The sequence below is a fragment of the Pistacia vera genome, unplaced genomic scaffold (genome assembly GCF_008641045.1).
Source record: "Pistacia vera cultivar Batoury unplaced genomic scaffold, PisVer_v2 Contig1268, whole genome shotgun sequence".
Lineage (NCBI taxonomy): Eukaryota > Viridiplantae > Streptophyta > Magnoliopsida > Sapindales > Anacardiaceae > Pistacia > Pistacia vera.
Window position 1 is genome coordinate 129,434 of NW_022195323.1, and position 19,582 is coordinate 149,015.

General features: G+C 34.7%; 1 protein-coding gene across 4 annotated transcripts; it reads right to left on the minus strand.

The window, feature by feature from the left end:
* Positions 1–1,847: 1,847 nt before the first annotated feature.
* Positions 1,848–14,936, minus strand: LOC116121506 (protein TSS). Of its 4 annotated transcripts, none has more exons than XM_031407474.1 (27): positions 14,651–14,936; positions 14,231–14,332; positions 14,067–14,128; positions 13,927–13,965; positions 13,443–13,535; positions 13,228–13,300; positions 12,779–13,111; positions 12,626–12,693; positions 12,395–12,526; positions 12,084–12,125; positions 11,398–11,919; positions 11,138–11,292; positions 10,154–10,685; positions 9,994–10,056; positions 9,803–9,904; positions 8,797–9,114; positions 8,128–8,220; positions 7,918–8,019; positions 7,709–7,813; positions 7,353–7,486; positions 6,627–6,810; positions 5,926–6,057; positions 5,459–5,571; positions 5,209–5,299; positions 2,668–4,976; positions 2,345–2,415; positions 1,848–2,116 (listed from the first exon to the last, which is right to left on the minus strand). In XM_031407474.1, exons 2-25 carry the CDS (start codon positions 14,289–14,291, stop codon positions 2,883–2,885), a joined length of 5,643 nt encoding a protein of 1,880 aa, XP_031263334.1. In that variant the 5' UTR covers positions 14,292–14,332; positions 14,651–14,936; the 3' UTR covers positions 1,848–2,116; positions 2,345–2,415; positions 2,668–2,882. The 4 variants fall into 4 exon arrangements, with proteins under 4 accessions (XP_031263334.1, XP_031263322.1, XP_031263329.1 ...); XM_031407462.1 differs by having other exon boundaries at positions 14,231–14,344; XM_031407469.1 differs by having other exon boundaries at positions 14,231–14,359.
* Between the last annotated feature and the right edge of the window lie 4,646 nt (positions 14,937–19,582).

A 19,582-nucleotide genomic window follows, 5' to 3' on the forward strand; every position in this document is an offset into this window, starting at 1 on the left:
CTTATCCCATTTTAAGATAAAGATTGAAGAATTATCCTTACATGTCAAGATAGCTTACAAAAATACTCATTAAATTAACCTCAAAAGTATAAATAGGTATCTCTCTTCTTGAAAAGGAGGTTGGTTGAGCATATGAGAGTTAGACAAACATTTAAGCTTTATTATTTTTTCTTTGTAAACAAAACATTTCTCCATTTTTGTATGTCTTACAGGCAATATTAGAAAAAGAGTCAGAAAATAATAAAATAACAATAGAGATAAGATTCACTTTAAGTATCGAAAATTTCAAACCACTATAAAAATCCCTATTGCTAATTTTTTATTGATATTTCATCAAGCATATATTATCTCAGCACCAGAAACACTTCTCATGAATTATTTATATATAATTTCTAAGAACAACTTAATATTTTACACGTATGAGTTATTGGTGTCAAAATCACGCATGAACATAAAACTAACACTCATAGTTAAGTAAAGATTTAGTTTGATAATTGCAGTTTAAGTAACGTATTTATTACTGCCATCACTATTTTTTCTCTTGCAATAAATACACTCAAAACTATCTTTTTGATTGGAGGTTGAACGGTACACCCATACAGCCATACTTCCATAAGCCAAAAATCCAAAGAGGCAAACTTGAGAATTACATGACTAAAGACTTTACTCATCGCCACTTTTATTCACATGGCTATTAATAATAGGAGTTCAGGTATAATGTCATCATCACTGTTCCTGTCACAAAAATAACGTGTATGTGATTTATCCAAATATAAGATCATTGGATGTAACCCTTTTCTTTATTTTATGAGTCATTATTGTTACACACTAAGATTTGGAATACAAGGAAACTTGAGTTCAACGTTTCTTCCAAGTAAATATAATCTATTAATGATATCCTTTTTCATCAACTTTTTTATTCTTTCTTTAGAAGAAATTTTAACCTCTATGATAACATCTTTGATTCATCCGATCCATTGTGCCATAAGTAACCAATCAAAAAATCGTTTGGAAAAGGCTGTTGGAACCAAATCTCAGTTTGTTTGTCACAACATGATTCTACTCATCACTAATTCACTATCCCAATATGTTATCAACTAAAACGTATGTGAAAAACATGTCGAATGAGCTACTTGTGAATGATCGAGTAGTTTGATAAAGACTCTCGGATGTATTGTTCAAAAGATTCTAAATTCAAATCCTTCTTCGAGTGTTAACAGAGATAGTTGTTAGAGCTTTTATTGGCCGAAGTTTCAAGGTCTCAAGAGATTAGTTGAGATATACGTAAGCTGGTCCAAACGCTCTCGGACCTCGGTCATAATATATATATAGTAATTCTGATACGACATTATACATTTATATACTACATTAATATAAGAATCATTTAAATGTGATAAAAAAAATTTTGAAAGAAAATGCCTCGCACATTCACAGCATTCTTAAACAATCGGCAGTCTCTATCAAGCCTATATTGATCCCTAAAATTGTAGACATCTGCTTGAAAAACTTGGCCTTACTATCTATTTGTAATTTCTACTGATGGTGGAGGACAGAGTTTATGTCGGTTGCTTCTGATCAACTGAGGCTTAGAGGTACCTTTAAATAAGATTTTTCTGGATTTTCTTTTTGAGAACTCATTTTTATACAGATAAATTATGATAGAAAATGAAAAAGGAAAAGTAAAATAGTCAATTTTGTCTCTTCAAAATGAATCATCACAAGTAAACTGGATTGCATTAATGGAATACTTGGTGAGGCATTCAGTATAGTACAATATATTATTGGCACACCTTTTTGTTTGAGGGGCTTTATTGTATTGTAAGGAAACAAGAAGGATAATTACTGAGTAAACTAATAACAATATGTCAATGCCTCTTTGAAAAAAAAAAATAGTCATGTACAATTAAATCAAATTAATGATCCAACTCATTATTGCTATGACAAATCAAAAAACTTAAATTTCAAGATACCAAAATTTCCTAACCATATCATGAATGAATCAAAATTGTTATCATAAAAAAACAACTATGATTTTCCAGGAGTATCTTACTATCATAACCCTGCAAATCAAGCAAAAGCTATGGGGAGTCCTAGGCGCAATCTTCAAATTGTAAACCTGCAAAATGAGCAAAACCTTTGGTCAGCCGATAAATATTAATGAAAGCTCCAAATCAGAGTCTATAAATTTTATAGCACCCAGCTCTGAAAGGATAAAATTGGGCAGGTCCAACATGCCAAAACTGATTCATGTCTATCCATTTTCTTACCCACGGCACTAGGGACATCATCTATATACCAACTTTAGCATTATACTTATCTAAAACAAAACAGTGGTTTTCAATACCTGATGCAGAAGAGAGAGCCTTTCGGTCCTCATCACCAGCATCCATTTGCATATCATCAAAAGCAGAGTATCTGCAAATTTTTGGTGGATATCAATATTTTTAGTTTTGAAAACAAACCTTACGCACAATTATATCCATCTTATTGGTAGAATATTATGAGAAAGTTTCCCCATTTTTGTCCCTTATAGTTTGTATCGAAAAAAAAATTTGAAAAAGAAAAAGAAAATGTGAAGTAGGCAATGACATATATGATGTTTCATCAAGAAATCCACTGAAAAAGAAGCAATACATATTTGCATACACCTCAGTTAAGTGGACTAACCTGCATCCTTTCAGAAGGTGGTGTGTAGTGTGACCATAAAACTGATGAGGCAAGGCAATTTGTACGGATGAATGCCAGAAAAAAGGAAAAAAGAGAAAACAAACAAAAAAAAAAAATAACTTGTGTCCCTTTTATGATAGAATGAAGGTTTGCAACTTCTTTCTTTTTCCCCAACGGACCTGCTATACTAGCTTTGTAAAAAAACAAAACCTAAATTATATAGCACTGGCAGCAGAATCTTCAGCTGAAGAAAAGCTGGTTGACTTTGGAGATTCACTCCCTCTGACTACCCTGTTATATATGACTTTGAAGGACTGTGACCCATATGGTCGATTAAGCAAACTAATTGGCATTCTCAAAGTCTGCTTTCGGTTCCGTTTCCCCCTTATTAAAATGCTGAAGGTTTTCTCACCTTCAGTTCTTTCAACTCTACTTCCAGAACTTTCATTTGGACTGTTGAAATGATGTGGCCTGTTCCCGGCATTCTCAATCCCACTTAGATTTGAATCACCATTTTCCTTTACACTTTCCAAACCAATCTCAACAGCTTCATTTGCATTATCCACAGCTTTAGATGCTTGAATGTTCACTTCGTTCTTAGCTTCTTCCACAGCATCAATATCCACTGGCAGGATTGGTACTGAACTTGGACTTGTAGCGTCATCAGATTGCAATTTCGGCTTCAATATTGGATCAGCAATTGGCTCAACAATTGGTGGTGGAACAGAGAACTCCACTGGATGACAGCCAGGCCAAAATGTTCCAGGAATGAAGTCTGATACATTGCGGTTCACATTGCATGCCCATGAGAAATGATTGTGATGAAATGTACTGGTAGGCACTGCTTGAGGTTGTGAATAAGGAGGGTACATAAAAGGCAATGGCTGCATCATGTTAGGAGTTGGAGGAGGTGACGGATATGGGTGGTGCGGGGAAGAGCACATTGGGTTAACTGTGGATAAGACAGCAGCAGGCCCTGGGTGAAGAGTCATGTTTACAGGCCAAGGAGTAACAGGACCAGGAGGCATAGTCATGTTCATGGCTACTGGTGCACGTGAAACACCTGGTGATGGGTTGAATGGTGCTGCTGATGCAGACAATTTCCTGTTCGGTAATCCCCTAGTATCATCTGAATTCGTAGGCAGAGGTTTGTCCTTCAAATCCTTTAATACTTGCACATCAGGGTTTGAATTATCAGGGGATTCCAAACCTCTGGATGAATCATTCTCATAAAATTCCCTTGGAGGAGAATCAATTGAATTGGGTATACCATCAATCAATCTAGTATCCTGTACCACTTCATGAACCTCAACAACACGAGAATGAAGTTCTTTCCCATTCTTAGACAACATCAAAGAAGGACTACCTTCCACCAAATCATTTAACTGAGTTTCTTCCCTCTTTTCAACAATGCCAATTTCCTCTTTTGAGTTATCAGTTGATTCCGTTATAGAATTTCTGTTCTTCTCTTCAACAAAGTTTTCTGTGCCAGTATTAACAGTTTCTTTTTCTTCATTTCCTTCATCTTCACATCTCCCAACACTGAATTCTTGATTATCTGGAATATCACTTTGGGGAGCTCTTACATGCAACATTGCAATGGAACCTGGTGGGGCCAATGCCACTTCCTTGTAAGAAGGAGATTTTCCAAGACTGATTATTGATTTTTTCATCGAACTGAGATCATTTGGTACAGAAGTGGGGTGAGATACTGATGGAGAACTTAAGGGCTCACCACCATTTCTAGCATTTTCTTTTGTATCCGTTTTGGTAGATGAAGCAGTGGACTTTACCCTGTATGTTACAGCCTTAACTACTCTACGTCCAAATTTGGTACCTTGCAAAGAATTCACAGTGTGGTCCACAGAACTTCCATGAGATATTGTCCGTTTCTTTAAAAGATAATACCTACTGTTCTGATGAGTATTCTTGACTGGTGGGTAGTCCACAACTGCATCCATACTCCTTTTCTGATAACTATAAACCTTGCCAATTGTCGCTCGCCGCTGCTTTATCCTCCGTCCATATGAGCCAGCAGATCTGGGCCTTTGAACTGGTTGCCATCCATCATCTCCTCCATCGTGTGTTTCAGATGAAATTTCTTTGGCAACGTTGAAATTTTCCTTTGTAGCCTCTTCCTCCACAAGCTGCTGCTGCTGAAACGGTACAGCGCTAATCCCCTGGTTAACTTCTACGTCAGCTCCTGGTTCAGGTACATGTGTCTCATCATCTGAACTTTCTTTCAGATCTTCTTTGGGAGATTCATCAGAACTTGTGATATTGATATCTCGGAACGATTTTCCCTTCACCTGCAAAAATTTATATTAAGTATGACCAACTACAATGCAGAGATCTAGAGTTTATCTGACACAATGGACCACACATGGTAACCATCACAAACAATTTAGAAACTCTTTCCCAAGTGTAAAGCTTAAGCTTCACTCAGATATTTGCATATTCAAAATGGTTATGTAAAAATACATAAGTCCCACCACAAGCCAAAATTTTACTTGACTGATTGTTACCTAAACGACGACATACCTTTGTAATATAGCTCTTTCTCTTTAGGGCTGAGACATCTCTTCCCTTGGCATCATGACTTGGATTAATGTAGTCAAGTAAATCTGATACACTGTCAATTTTTGTTAAAAGAAGAACAAGGTATTAGCAACGAAAGGATTGGGTCTTTCTATATGAAAGAAAATGCATCACATCCTAAACATAAATGTTTAAACAAATCAACAATCGCATAAAGGTCCATACCATCTAGGACAGCACTTAAACAAGTTACCTCAAGTGGCCTTTGCTGGCTATGGATGCATCAGGCTTCCGAGTACCGTTTCGTGCAGCTTCTTGCTGTTCAAAAGCCTTGGACTCAAAATACTCAAGCCAAGCAGCAGCATCCTGCAGCATCAGATCACAAATTTTGTAATCAAGTATTAATGATTAGAAGGTTCGTTGGACTACACCAAATATCCTACCACCACCACAGCATAAAATCTAAATATAAAGTTGTCTTGATGTGAAGTCAGAACTCATTGTTTAAAGCTCCTCATTTGAAGAGTAAAAAATACAAACTCCGATTTGATTGCATATTTTACGCCAAATATTTCATTAATGAATAATGGCAATGAAGTATTATTTCCCACATAATTCAAAAACACTTGTATTACGACTAAGCTAGGGTGAGCACAAGGGCCTCCAAAAAAACAAAACCAAAATTGTTGAGTAAAACTCTTGTAACTAAGATTAAAATACCTGTGTACGTAGATCATCTTGGCCCAGCTTTGCTCGAAGAATTTGCAAAGTTGTTTGTTCATGTTGAACACTCAAAGGGTATGCCTCCATCAATGAGAGTGCAATTGCTATGGCATGGTAACTTGCTGCGGTCTGGAGAACATCAACACAAACAGAGAAATCTAGTTATAACTGCAGACAAAAATTTCAGTAAACTGGAATATTTAATAAATCTTCCATTAGATATTCCAGTGGTAACGTGTAGTATGAGCATGCCCACAGTGCAAAATAAAAATTCAGAAGTCAATTATTCATTCCTTAAAAAAAAATCTGCATTGTCACCAAAACACCATATCAGAATTGTTTTTCCATATGAGTTAGCACTAACTCACTCTTACTGCAATTTATTAATTATCATGGTCCAATCAATCGGCTCTAGATAGGCATTTCCAGTTTTTTTTTCCTATTTACAGTATTAACAGGCCTACCCTTATCATGTCATATTCTATACTGACATACCGCAGTCCCATTCCACACACCAAAATTGTCCAAGTCTCAAGCTTCATGGACTGATAGGCTTAATTATAGTGGTGGCATAGTGCTATATGTAATGTCTCATTCAACCATCAATGAGAAATTATCAGAGTATACAAATAGTATAACATTTACAAACTTTGGCCAAAATTTAAATGAAAAGTTAAATAAACTAAACAAAACCAAACCTGTATATGATCTGGACCAAGTAACCTTTGATTACACTTCAGTGCTTTGTGAAGATATCTGAGGGCAACATGCACATTCCCAAGTCCTTCTTCCATCATGGCCACATTAATGTATGTTGCAGCAGTGTTTGGATGAGATGGGCCACAAGTGAGATGCAAAAGATATAGAGCACGCTTAACATATCTGATCAACAGCAATTCTAGGCATTAATAAGTGTACAATCTTCAGGAATGACTAACATGATGTCACTAGGACTTTTTTGAAAAGGGGAAAAAAGGGAAACTTAATAAAATGTATAAGCAAAGATAAAACTGGAAGTTATTTAAAGAAAAAAGAATATTAAAAAATCTAAACTAGAAACAAGTTCCTGAAATCTTCATAGAAATCAATCAATCATACGGTGTATCACGTCATCCATCATCCTTTTGTTTCGTACTAAAAGAGAAAGGAAGGGGCATTCTTCATAATATTCCGAGATCAAAAAAATTTGAAAGTCTGGAGACCTAATTGGATATGCTGGTACTCATCATCATCAGTGAAAAAGGAAAACTAGTGTGCCATTTTGGAAAACCAATTAAAAAAACTTAATTCAGAAATGTGATTTTGACCATGAAAAAGTTTTTGATAATTTTGTATAAGGCTTCAGTTCTTTACTCCTACCATTTGATCAAAGGCTTAATACAGAGTTAATGTAAACCTACAAGTTTGTCAGGAATAAAACATACTTGAGAGCTAGCTCTGTGTGCTGAAGTCTATAATAGAACACAGCAAGATCCCCATAGCTCTTCATCGTATCTGGATGATCAAGTCCTAGTTCTCTCTCATTGATATCCAAAGCTTTTTGCTGATAAATTGTTGCCTGTATTATGGACAGATTGTCGATTGTCTTGAAAATATTCATCATAGAGAAATGCAAATACTAATTTCAGTTGTTAAGGTGCTTAAACAGTTAACCAAATCCTTATGCGGGCACCCATCTTGTGCATTTATAAGAATATTCAAATAAAATTTTGAGAAGCTAAAAAACTATTGGTGCTAAGATGTCTTAGCAACACTAGAACAAAATGGATAGCCAACAAACCTGATTAAAGTCTCCAGTGTGATACAAGACTACAGCAAGGAGGCTGTAAGCACCTGCAGTCATTCGATGGTAGGGACCACAAACTGCTACCAGCTTTGCAAGGGCCTTTACATACCACAGAAGGAAAGAAGTAAGATGAAGAAATAGTTTCTGAAGCACCTTAATACTGACTTATACTAAAGCCAGATTTAAGTTAGTCTAGGAAGCACCTTTGTTCCATAGGTAACTGCATCTTCAAGTTTTCCCTTATCCAAAGCAGTTTTTGACGATTCCAGGAGTTGCCTTCCATCTGCAGATGAGCATGCTGCTTGCTGCAAATAATTGGAAAATGCAATTAAGAATGAAGTACAGAAAAATTCAACATTTCAGATGCAAGGTAGAAAGGAACATGTTCTATCATTCAATTTCTTATTCATTACCTTATGCAGAGGCACCAGGCCGACAATATCTGTTTTCCAAAATGGGCTTGGAGAATCCATATCAAAATCCCTTGAAACCAACTCAATGCCCACCTTAAACGATAAAATAAAATGCTTAGTTAATGTTTCATTCGTAATATAAGATTCATGACCTATAAACTTCTCAGCAGATGCAAGATATTGTTTGTATTGCAGCCAGTAACAATTACTTTCCAGTCCCGACTTTCCCAACTGAGTAAAACATTTAATTTATCTGTGTATATCTTACAATTGACCCATTTTAAAAATCTCTACATAAATTCGGATATTGGGAATACTTTGGTATAGTAATCACTTGATGGGTTTCAGAGAGTAATACCTGCCTAAATATAAATTTACTCATGAATTTTAGCCATCAAATTAGAATCATATAGTGCACATCCATAATTTGGAAAAAGTCTTTGAACATATGATGACAATCAAATCATCCATTCATATGAAAAATCTCAGGTTTAACAACAAATGGGTGTTTCTCCTGCCATCAATTCTTCAAAACTAATATAAAATGCTACTGACTGAAATAAAAGTTATCATAAATGAGAGAACTGCAAATCCATAAAATCAGTGTTGCATAATGTAGGTAGTTCCAAAAAACTTTGGAAGTTAAAATTTGTAGTTTATGTCAAATACCTTGTGACATAATCCCCGTAGAATTGCGAATTTCCGAACATCTTTGTCATTTAAGCTATTAAGATCCCATTCATATCGCTTCATCAAGAACACCTCCAACCATCTCCACACAAGGGAATGGACATTACGAGACTTATTTAGTTCTTTATTTTCAGGAACCCCCAGCATCAGATTCAGTGCAGCAGCTATTGATACTGCCATTTTCTCAGTATTACCAACAGCAGATACCACAGCCTGAAGAATGTGCTTAAAGGCTCGAACTATCATCTCATGGATACAGAGTGATTGCACATGTGACAACTTTTCTGAAAGCTTCACCTGGTTTTGAAAACAAATAGCCAACATCAGAGACAATGAAAAGCCCCTACATGTAGCATTTGATATATTAGATGTTTCCTCATTTTCATTAGGATATAAATCCTTAGATGGTTCTAACAATTTGCAAACTAGATTAAGTCTAATGCTGCAATTGTCATTAATACTCAAAGTGAGGCAGACAAAATCAGAAAGGAGATTAAGCTATGTTTACGGTGTATATGATTCTGCAGTTTTATTATTAGTTCAAATGATATTTTAGAAAGAATATATAAGTGGTCCACCCAAGATTTACTTATTTCTTATATCGACAAACCAGTCTTAAATTCCTCTCACCTACCCCTATTGCGCCCCATCTTAATATTCTGGATCCACATAATTTACAAACTTTGACAGGCATACAATCCGTTGTTCTAACAAGAGTTGAAATTTTAGAAGATATATGGAGACATACAGCAGCAGTAATTGATAATGAAAATACTCTTAAAAGAGTGTGACTAACATCAATTTGGCAAGTGTGTGCATATGTCATAAGGATCCCAACACTAGCATGTTAAACACAGATACATATCATCTAACCTATGGTAACATTTCAAATGACTTGAGTAATATAAAATAGAGATTCCCTCAGGAACATGTATATATGTACAAACTGAAGCAGCAAAACCCCAGTTCAGAAAAAGGCACTTACAACATGTCCCAGAGAACGCATCTGAAGGCCTCTAGTGTGCATGAAGTCTGTCAGAGTCCGGCCATCAACGGGAGAAAGTTCCAGAGAACCAAAATCTGCTACCTGTATTGCATAATCAGTACTAGAAGAAAGAATCACCATAACCTTATTTACATACAGATCCACAGGAAAAATAATCAAATAATAATTACCAGTTTCGGTAGAGCAACTTCAACGTAATATTTGTTGGACAAGTCAACTAATTCCAGCAAAGACTGTCAAATACATGGTAAATTAGTTCCCACTGTATTGTATTATACACAGCAGGATATTTAACATATCCTGCCCCAAAATGATATCAACAAATATTACCTTACGATGAAGTCCAGTTTCAGATTCTTTTAGTCGAGCAAACGCCTCATCAGACAGCATCTCTTTAAGTGCAAGCTCATTATCTTTGGCGCTGGTTTCAAGCTGAGCTTCTATAGAAGCTTTAGTAGAATATTCAGATTCCCCGGTAACTCCATCTGCATGGGATTTTAAATTTTCAGACTGAATTTTCTGATTGCTTCCGTCCAATTTTTTCTTATTGTTCTTAAGCGACCTAAGAGGCGTACCAAGCCCTTCAACCTTCATTTCATTCTTAGCCTTCTCATTTGTTGGTTTCTTGTCTTTTTCTGCATTTTTTTGGTCTTGCAAATGCTGTATCCAACAGGCTCCAAGTTCCCATCTCACAAACTGATCCTGCTCTGGTTCCTCTTCCTCAAGTTTAGCAATACTCTCTTCTAGCAATCTCTCCACAAATGCTTGGGAAGCATTAAGCTCTTCTCGTTCCAAATTTAGCAAATGTGGCAACAGTTTATTGTGTTCTAAAGGTGTTGTTTTGTGAAGAAGTAATCTTAAACTGTCAGAAAATGTGGGACTTAGACTTTGCATAATTACGCTAAATAACTAAAGGAAAACCACCACCAAAAAAAAAAAAATAAAATAAAATAAACATATATTGTAGCCACAAAATGAATGATACAATGCATCAAATAGCACAGAATTTAAAGAAGTAATAATTCACATGCAGAATTCAGCTACCCTACTATCTTCAAAACTTCAAGGGACTCAAAATAAGAATTACATAGTCAATTAAGAATAAGAATTAAAGAATGACCAGATTAAGTACCCGACTGTGGCATACATAGGCAAAGACTAAAACAGTATGCGATAACAAGATCATATTGCTATTCTAAGCTTCAAATTTTTACTTTAGTCATTAAAAACCTATTGAAATTCTCAAGCCTTAAAAGGGGCAACAAATACTAATATATAATATTTTTGAAACAACATTGCAGAGTTTGCAAAAACCTGTTAATATTTAGAGCATTAGCGCCGCCTTCAGGCTGTTCAAGTTCAACGCTTTGAGATGGAGGACCAACATTTTTGTTCCCTCTCTCATCAACTTTCACAATAGCTACATAGCCACAATATCTTACATTGACAACACCAAGGGTAGCAACATCCTGCAATCAAAATGTAAAGCCTTCTTCAAACATTTTCATGGAAATTAGATAACATCTCAACCACAAAGAGATAACATCATCAGTTAATAACATTTTAAATCTTACATGTGCAGCGGTATTTTCATCAGCAGTGATCCCTTTCAGAAGGTTTCTTCCTACTAAATTCTTTCTATCCACTCCAGTTGCTTGAGTTCCATCAATTTTGGTGTCCACTTTAAAGCTTGCATTGGTTGCATCTTTCATAATCACGATGCTCATATCCCCAATTTTCTCAGTATAAAGAATTTCGGTGTTAGTTGAACAGGTTAGATCCGATCTTCCCATAACATGCTGCACTGCATTGATGGCTTTGAAAATAGCAACATCAATAAATAAGCTATGCAGAAGGAACGCTTTCCTGTCTCGGATCTGTCTCTCTTCTGCTGTCTTGCAAGCCATAGATGAAAGAGACGAAAACTCAGAAGCCCAAGGTATCAAATCACTTTTTCCATCTCTTCCTAGACCACCTCCATTTCCTCCCCAAGCGTCATCTTCTGCCGGAAGAGGAGGGAAAACTGATGGTAATTGTGCTGCAATAGGAGGGATGAGCCATGTATTTGCTCTGAAACCATAAGGAAGATTCCCAAACTACAAGGTACAATAGAATTGGTTAATAGCATAAAACAGGGCCTACAAAGTAAGAATTCCTAAAACTATCTTATTAAACAGCTCTTTTACAATGTTATTCAAAGAATATTTGACATGTTAAAATTCAAAATTAAATAACATTAATTATTGAAACAATTGTTCACCTTATTACGCTCCGAGAATGCTTTCATGAGATCACTATAAGCCTGAAATGATAAAAATGAGATGTATAACTTCAACCAAATATTTTACCATCCAAAAAAGAAAGTATCAAGTGAAAATAGCATAAGGTAAAAAGAAGTTCGGCAGAATCTGAAACCTCCGATCCAATTAAAACTACAACTAAAATAAAAGACCAAATGCCAACACATATTTGCTACCTTTTATGTATATTAGGGCATTATATCCAAAAGCTATCCATATTATATGAGAGATAATAATATAGAGAAACTAAATTAACAGTAAAAAAACTGACATTATCAAAGGCTCGGCTAAGCTGCCGCAACAAATCAACAAGATTGTGGCCAAGTATCGACTGCTTTCCTACACTATAGAAACCCTTCTTACAAGCTTCAACATGAAGCAACTTCCCACTGCAAAGCTTCACCTGAAATTAACAACAAATCTTAAATTCCAAAGACGAATTACAAAATAACATTATCTAAATCACTTGTGTAAGATCAATCAATAAGTAAGAAGCTCCTACATCAAGTGATAAAAGATGATCATCAGCGGAAACGTCTTCGAGATGCCGCTTCGTTGCCCTCCTTATAACTGTAAGATGCACATCCGCCGTCGTTAATAAATATAAACATTTAAAATACTTTTTATAAAGAGATGCAAAGAAAGAGAAGATTACAATGAAGAGGAGGAGAGAGGTGTGAAAGAGAGAAGAACTCATAAAAACTGCCGAGTTTAGGGCAGGAGTGGCTCATATCTCCGTCTCCGTCAACGGGCACGTCATTTGACGACGGTGATTTTGAAATTTTGGATGATGGCGGTGGTGGCGATTGCTTGTCATTACTGGATTTCGCCGTAGTTTTCTTGGCGCTCTTAATATCAACCGCATTCTTGGCCACGTCTGACTTCGCGCCGTCCTTGGTTGCACCGGATGGCCCAAAGCAAGTCGTACATGCGACGATATCCAGCAGTCGTCTAACGTGCGCCACGGCCCGCTCCTCATCGTAATCCTCTTTGAAATTTGAGAGGCAAAAATCACGGATTATTTATTTATTTATATAGGCGCCAAAACGACACACGGTAAACGGAACCGTTAATAATAATTAATTCGCGTTAAAAGAGATTTACCTTCCGCTAAAGTGAGAACGCAGGGCTTTAATGCTGACACGTCGACAGTGTCCATTAACTGTGGCCCGCGTACCTACCATTTATTACGAAATCCAATAAGTAAAGGATTAAATTACGAAAACACCCTTCGTGTGTAATTAAACAAGTTCAAACTTCAAACAGATTTGATAAAACAATGCCAAATCTTCATGTGTAATTAAACAAGGACTTTTTACCTCGTGAGATAATGAAAAATTTGTGATACTGCAAGTTTCAGTGTTCACAGTCAGCAACCGACGAACATCTATGATCCTGTCCGTTGATATTCCCTGCTCGTAATTCCAATGTTCATCTTATGTCAATACAAAAGTCAAGAGCAAGCATTCAATTTTCTAATTGGACAAAACACAGTCAAAATTCATTAAGTTATGATCACGCCTATCATCTCTCTAGTAAAATACGGAACGGATGAATCAAGTGATGTAAAACACGTTGAAAGAAAACGACAGCACTATTTCAATTCCAAAACCAATTTCGTTTACTATGCTTAGTATCAATAGAGTGTTGTTCACCAACTAGTGTATACCGTGGAAACATATCCAATAAGATGCTTGGCACGACGGCTAACATTAGAATAGTCAAGATAAAGAGGAAGAAAATAAATCTTGCAAGCATAAAAAAGTATAAAATGTCCAAGAAAATTAAAGAATGAAGACACACAAATGGCACTGTCACAAAGTTGGTGGCGCTGATTTGCAACTGCATCGAAAAAATTAAATTATGTGGGCATAATTCTAGCTGAATTTACTCAAACTAAACTTCAACACAAGAGCCATGAACTTCAATTAGGAGCACCAAACCTTTAAAATAACGCTAGTTTCGTCGGGAAGGTTTATGGTGATGTCCATAACAACCGGCAGAACTGGAATTTAATAAACAAGATTTTAATATTATAGCTGATTAAATGGTAAACAAAGAATTGAATGAAGATGATGAACAATATTGAAAGTTAATTAATCCGTACCCTTCTCTTCCTTCTTCTTCTTCTCGCCTTTACCCTTGCCGCGACTGTTCCTTGGAGCCATTTTGAACCTTGCGAAGATGAACTAAGCTAAAACTTTAAGCTCTGTGAATATACCTGTATCAGATATATCTGAGAACAGTTTCATTATATGAACCAAATAAAACAACGTCAACGATTCATAATTCCTATGTGGTCTTACAGTACTGCTGTAGTTAATTAAATCTTAAAATCCAATACCCACTGAGAAATATTGCTCAGAACTGGCAAAACAATCAGAATTACAGTAAAGTCCAAACCAGAAAGGCACTCAAGATAGAAAATGAAAATTCAGAAAGTTCAGAAGAACAATTACTTGTTTCTTTTAGTACTACAACAAACATGAACTAGTTTAAAGAGTTAAGAAGCATTATAAACATATACCAAGTAGCAGAAACAGAAGCAGAAGACACGGAGGAATTCTGAAATTCCAAGGATTGAAGAAGAGATAAAAAAAGGGTGTTTAATGTACTATCAAAATCCTCGGGATGATTGCACACCAAACTAACAAGAGACGTTACTTGAAATATGTGTAAAAACCATAAAAGATATAAGCTAAAAACAGCACAGCAAGGAGAGTGAAGTTTTTCAGAAGTAGGATAATGAAGAGTGCTTAACCATTAACGAGGTTTGAAATGAAGCTCTCATCCACTTGGTGAGACAAAAGAGATATAGAGAGAGGTGGTTGTGATAAGGAAGGAAGGGCGGAGATTTAACAGTCAGATGATATATGGCATTTTATGGCAGTTTCTGGCTTATACAGTAATTATCATATTTTCTGGATATTTCATTTTTTTTTAATCATATTAAATAAAATATCAAATTATAAATAACTGACAAAAGTGAAAATCAACCCAAAATTACTGCGGAGTTGCAGTTTCATGCAGATAAGACGCCATTGTCTATTTCTGGTTAATAAAACCTCAAAACACCTATTATAAAATCAGCCAATCCAATCCAAGCCTTTCAGAATTTCCGATAAGAGGAAAATAAATTTTGTTAATGAGAATTAGGAAACATGCAAAACATGATTTTTCAACAAAAGTCGAAGAGTTAATACCCTATATATAGTAGTTTTGTCTTTAATTGATGCAAATAGGACTTGATAATATAGAGATTTAGAAATAATGTTTGGATTCTATAGGAAAATAATTGAGGTAAAGCTTTTAATTATCAATACATTTATTATGATTACAACTTCAAAATTATTCGTAATTGTCAATAATATTGGAGCTTTCATATTATAATATTTTTGTGCCTACAAAATCACAATGATGTCAGCTCAATAGGTGTTTAAAAGACAAAGTATACTAACTATTAAACTCATATTGCCTCAAATATATTTTGTATCAACTCTATCTCATTTTAAGATAAGTCTGAATAAGAGCTCTCTATATGTCAAAACAACTTGCAAAAACACTTATTACATTGACCTCAAAGGTATATAAATTGATACCTCTCTTCGTAAAAGAGGGGGCTGGGCAGATGAAAGCTAGGCAAAATTTGAGCTTCATTATTTCTCTCTGTAAATAAAATATTTCTCCATCTTTGTATGCCTTACGGGCAATATCATAGAAATAGTCAGAGAATAATAAAATAACAGTAGATGTAAGATTTGTTTTAAATATCTTAATCACTATAAAAACCTCTCTTGTCTATCTATTATTTATATTTTCTGCAAACATATATAATCTCAGTACCATATTCAAATCTCATGAATCCATCACGTGTAATTTTTAAGACTCTTTTAGCACTTTACATGTACAAGTCGTTGGTATCAAAATCAACATCAACAAATATATTATTCCTAATGTTTTTTTTTTTTTTTTTTTTCTTCCTATAATAATTTGTTGACAGATAAACAAAACATGGTCACTAATGTATTGGCTGAAGGACCATCACAATGGTGTTAGAAATGAGCATGTCGACAACTCATTTCTGATTTAGCATGTATTTGTACACTGAAACAAGTATCCTACCTTGGGTAATGTGAACTTCATAATCATGCATTAAACAAACCGTCAATCATGCACTTATGAAATATCTGTACTGATCTGAGATGCTTTATACAGTTTCCTTGGTGTTTGGATGACTGTGGATTATGAACTTTTCTTTTTAACATGTGAACTTTTCTCCTATATAGACAATTCCTTACTGAATTGCAGTCGACAAATGGCATGCAGAAAGAAAGAAAATGACTCGATCAAACTTATATAGGTGTATCATCAGTTCATCACATAAGTCATACCACAAACTAATATTATTTTTAAGTTATGTTTATTTTTTTCTTCTCAAATCAATATGATTTGTAGTTTATCAAATTTAATATTTATATTTATGTAACTTCTGTTTATTGGTTTGTGACAATATCCTTTTATTAATATAAGACTTTCTCTTATTGCTAATTAAAGCATATTCTATCATTGCATAAAAAGTCTGCTCATTGGTTTTATTTATTTATTTAATTTGTCAATGACATCTAAATGGTTCATGGTTGGTATGACACTATGACTTAGAACAGTCCTTTGTATTCCGAGTTCTGTTAAAAATAAAAAATAATAAAGAAAGGTAATTTATTTAATTTATTTATTATTTTATTTGACGATCGGATTTTTGGTTTGATTTCCACGTGATATGTGTTATGTCCAAAGGGCTGACGTAAGCATAAATCCCAGAAACCAACCAGAATTCAGGAAAGTTTTTTGCCGTCTAGATGCAGCCACGTCCCGCAAGGACGAGATGGGTAAGGTCATCGTCAGTGAGGCAGGTGAACGCCAGACTTATGAGTGGCTAGAAATTGTCCACCTGCTAAAACTGTATGCGATTTAAAGATATTTCTCGTGAAGACAACCAATGGAAAGCGGGTTAGGAATTGTACCACACCTGTCCGCACGCAGAATCACGATTACTAGCTTGAATCCCTCTAACTATAAACAGAGGGCTCTCCTCTATGTTACATAATTGGCTCATCCACCACTCAAAGCATACACACTCTCTCTCTCTCTACATTTATTTTCTCGGTTATAATTTAGCTCGTCAAGTGTAACCTGATTGTAATTTACTATTAATATAATCACAATGGACATAGGATTCGTCTTAAAGCATCCGGACTACTTTAAAAATTACTACATGTTCAATATCTCTTTTACACTTCCATACGACGTATGATTTATAAGTTAGCTTAGCACTTTACACGCGTGAATAGTTGATGTCAAAATCAAACATCAACAATATAATTCATAGAGATTAAACTCATAAGAAGTTGGTTGATGTGTGGATGAAATTTAAAAAAGAAAATATGTAGTCAAACTCAATATAACCAATATATATATATATATACACACACACACACACATGCTTTGTGACTATAATTGAATCCACTAGTCAATCTAATTAACGCAACCTGAACAGTACGCGGGACAGGTTTTTCTTCATTTAGATATCGAAATTAAATTAATTCCTTGCATGTTTCTTGTGAGCCGATAATCCTCTACCACTTTCCTTGAAAACGATAGTCAATGGATAAGTTGTACACACGCCTTTCATTTTTCAGCCTTCTTCAATGCAATTAGCGTATATTCTATTTAGTCTTCCCAAAACCTGTGTTTATTCACTTCGATTATTTCAATATGACACGTAATTTTTTTTATTTTTTTTCACTCTTTTATGAAAGATAATTTTATCTTTCTAAAATTAACTCATATAATTAAAATATTATTATTTTACAAAAAAAAAAAAAAAAAAAANTCAAATATTTTAATTATGAATTATGAAAAAAAATGCATAAACAATTTTTTTTTATAAGAAAAACACATAATAGTTCTTTTCGAAAGGGGTTTTTCAAGACTCTTTATTTTTTATTTTTTAAATTCTCCAACAATTTTTATTAAAAAAAAAAAAAGAGTTTATTGTGTTTGGCAGAATTTGTTTATCGAAGTTGGGTAAGCGGTTGATGAATTTGACACGCTTCTCTACCTTGCGTTCCACAATAAAATTCTACAAGTTCATTTTCTGAAATATATGCAAATTGTGGATCTCTTTAATTCAAGTGCATATGAACAAAACGTCGATATTATATATCGTTGAATTATTAATAATTTTTTGTTTCACATATCTCATCTGTTAAGTGATCCACACGAGACACAATACAGCAAGCAAGTTCCTTATTCGATGTTGACATTGACTGAACTTGTTGCATTACCACTAAGTTTAGCACATAATGTTCAATTTATTTTTGTAAAATAAAATTCATTCTGATATATAGTTGCTTTTCATGAATGGACACGTCACAAGCATGAGTTTATTAGAATTTGATCTCCTTTACGTATCATAATTACAATAAAATTAATTTAATTCGTCTGTAGTTAAATGAAAGCCGATGGAAGTGGAGTTACGCAGCTAATTAACAAAACAAACCGTCACTGCGTGGGAGCTTACTTAATGCGCAAATGTGGAGCATCTTCAAAGCCATTATCTCTATAATGGAAACACTTTTTTTTCCTTCTTGAAGCTGCTTTGTGTTAACATAAAAGGACACATCAATATAATAAACAATTATGAAAGTCAACTAGCTAGAGAAGAGACACACCACTAGTGACTGAAGATTATGGGATCAATTACCCACTTCATTCAATTTAAGTGGGGCGGTATTAGATTGTGTTTTAACTTTGTTTATACTAAAAAAGGACACCGATTTGATTATATTACTAGTTCTTTTTTTGTTATATGTCGATTGATGGTGTTGCTCAAGTGTATTCCACATGCCGAATTTTTAATTAATCATACTTTATTGGGAGAGAAGTTTGTCGAATTTTTAGGATTGGTCAAAATATACCAATCAAATCACTGTGTTTTTTGTTGATAGGCCAATGAAAAACTCCCAAGCGCTTAGCCAACCAGAATGTAATTATAAAACCCATTAACTATGTTATGGGAGTGGCAGCCGCATGATCCAGATTGGAACCCAACACACTCAATTTTGTCTGCGACAAATGTTTTCAAACGTTTCTCTCGTGTATCTTTGAGTGCGTTTGGTTGGTTGGGATCATATAAGATTATTGAGGTTATGTCATCCTATATTATTTAATTATTACGTTTGGTTATCAAGTAATATAAGATTCTAGTAATATTTCAATATCAATAGTATTTACTGTTGATAATATTGAAGGTAATCTCATAACCTCCATTTTCTGTGGCCGTTAATAGTCATCGATCATGTCGTCAATGACCAGATCGACGGATCTACTCGAAAATGATCGTTTTCGGGTCAGATCTATCACAATCTGGCCATATCGGTGCACGAGGGTCACTTCCAGC

Coding starts and splice junctions, on each gene's coding strand:
- LOC116121506 (XM_031407474.1), bottom strand. CDS start 14,291: ATGGCTCCAAGGAACAGTCGCGGCAAGGGTAAAGGCGAGAAGAAGAAG. Junction 13,301..13,442: donor ATTTTTCATTATCTCACGAG/GTAAAAAGTCCT, acceptor AATAAATGGTAG/GTACGCGGGCCACAGTTAAT. Junction 7,814..7,917: donor CAGTTACCTATGGAACAAAG/GTGCTTCCTAGA, acceptor TGGTATGTAAAG/GCCCTTGCAAAGCTGGTAGC.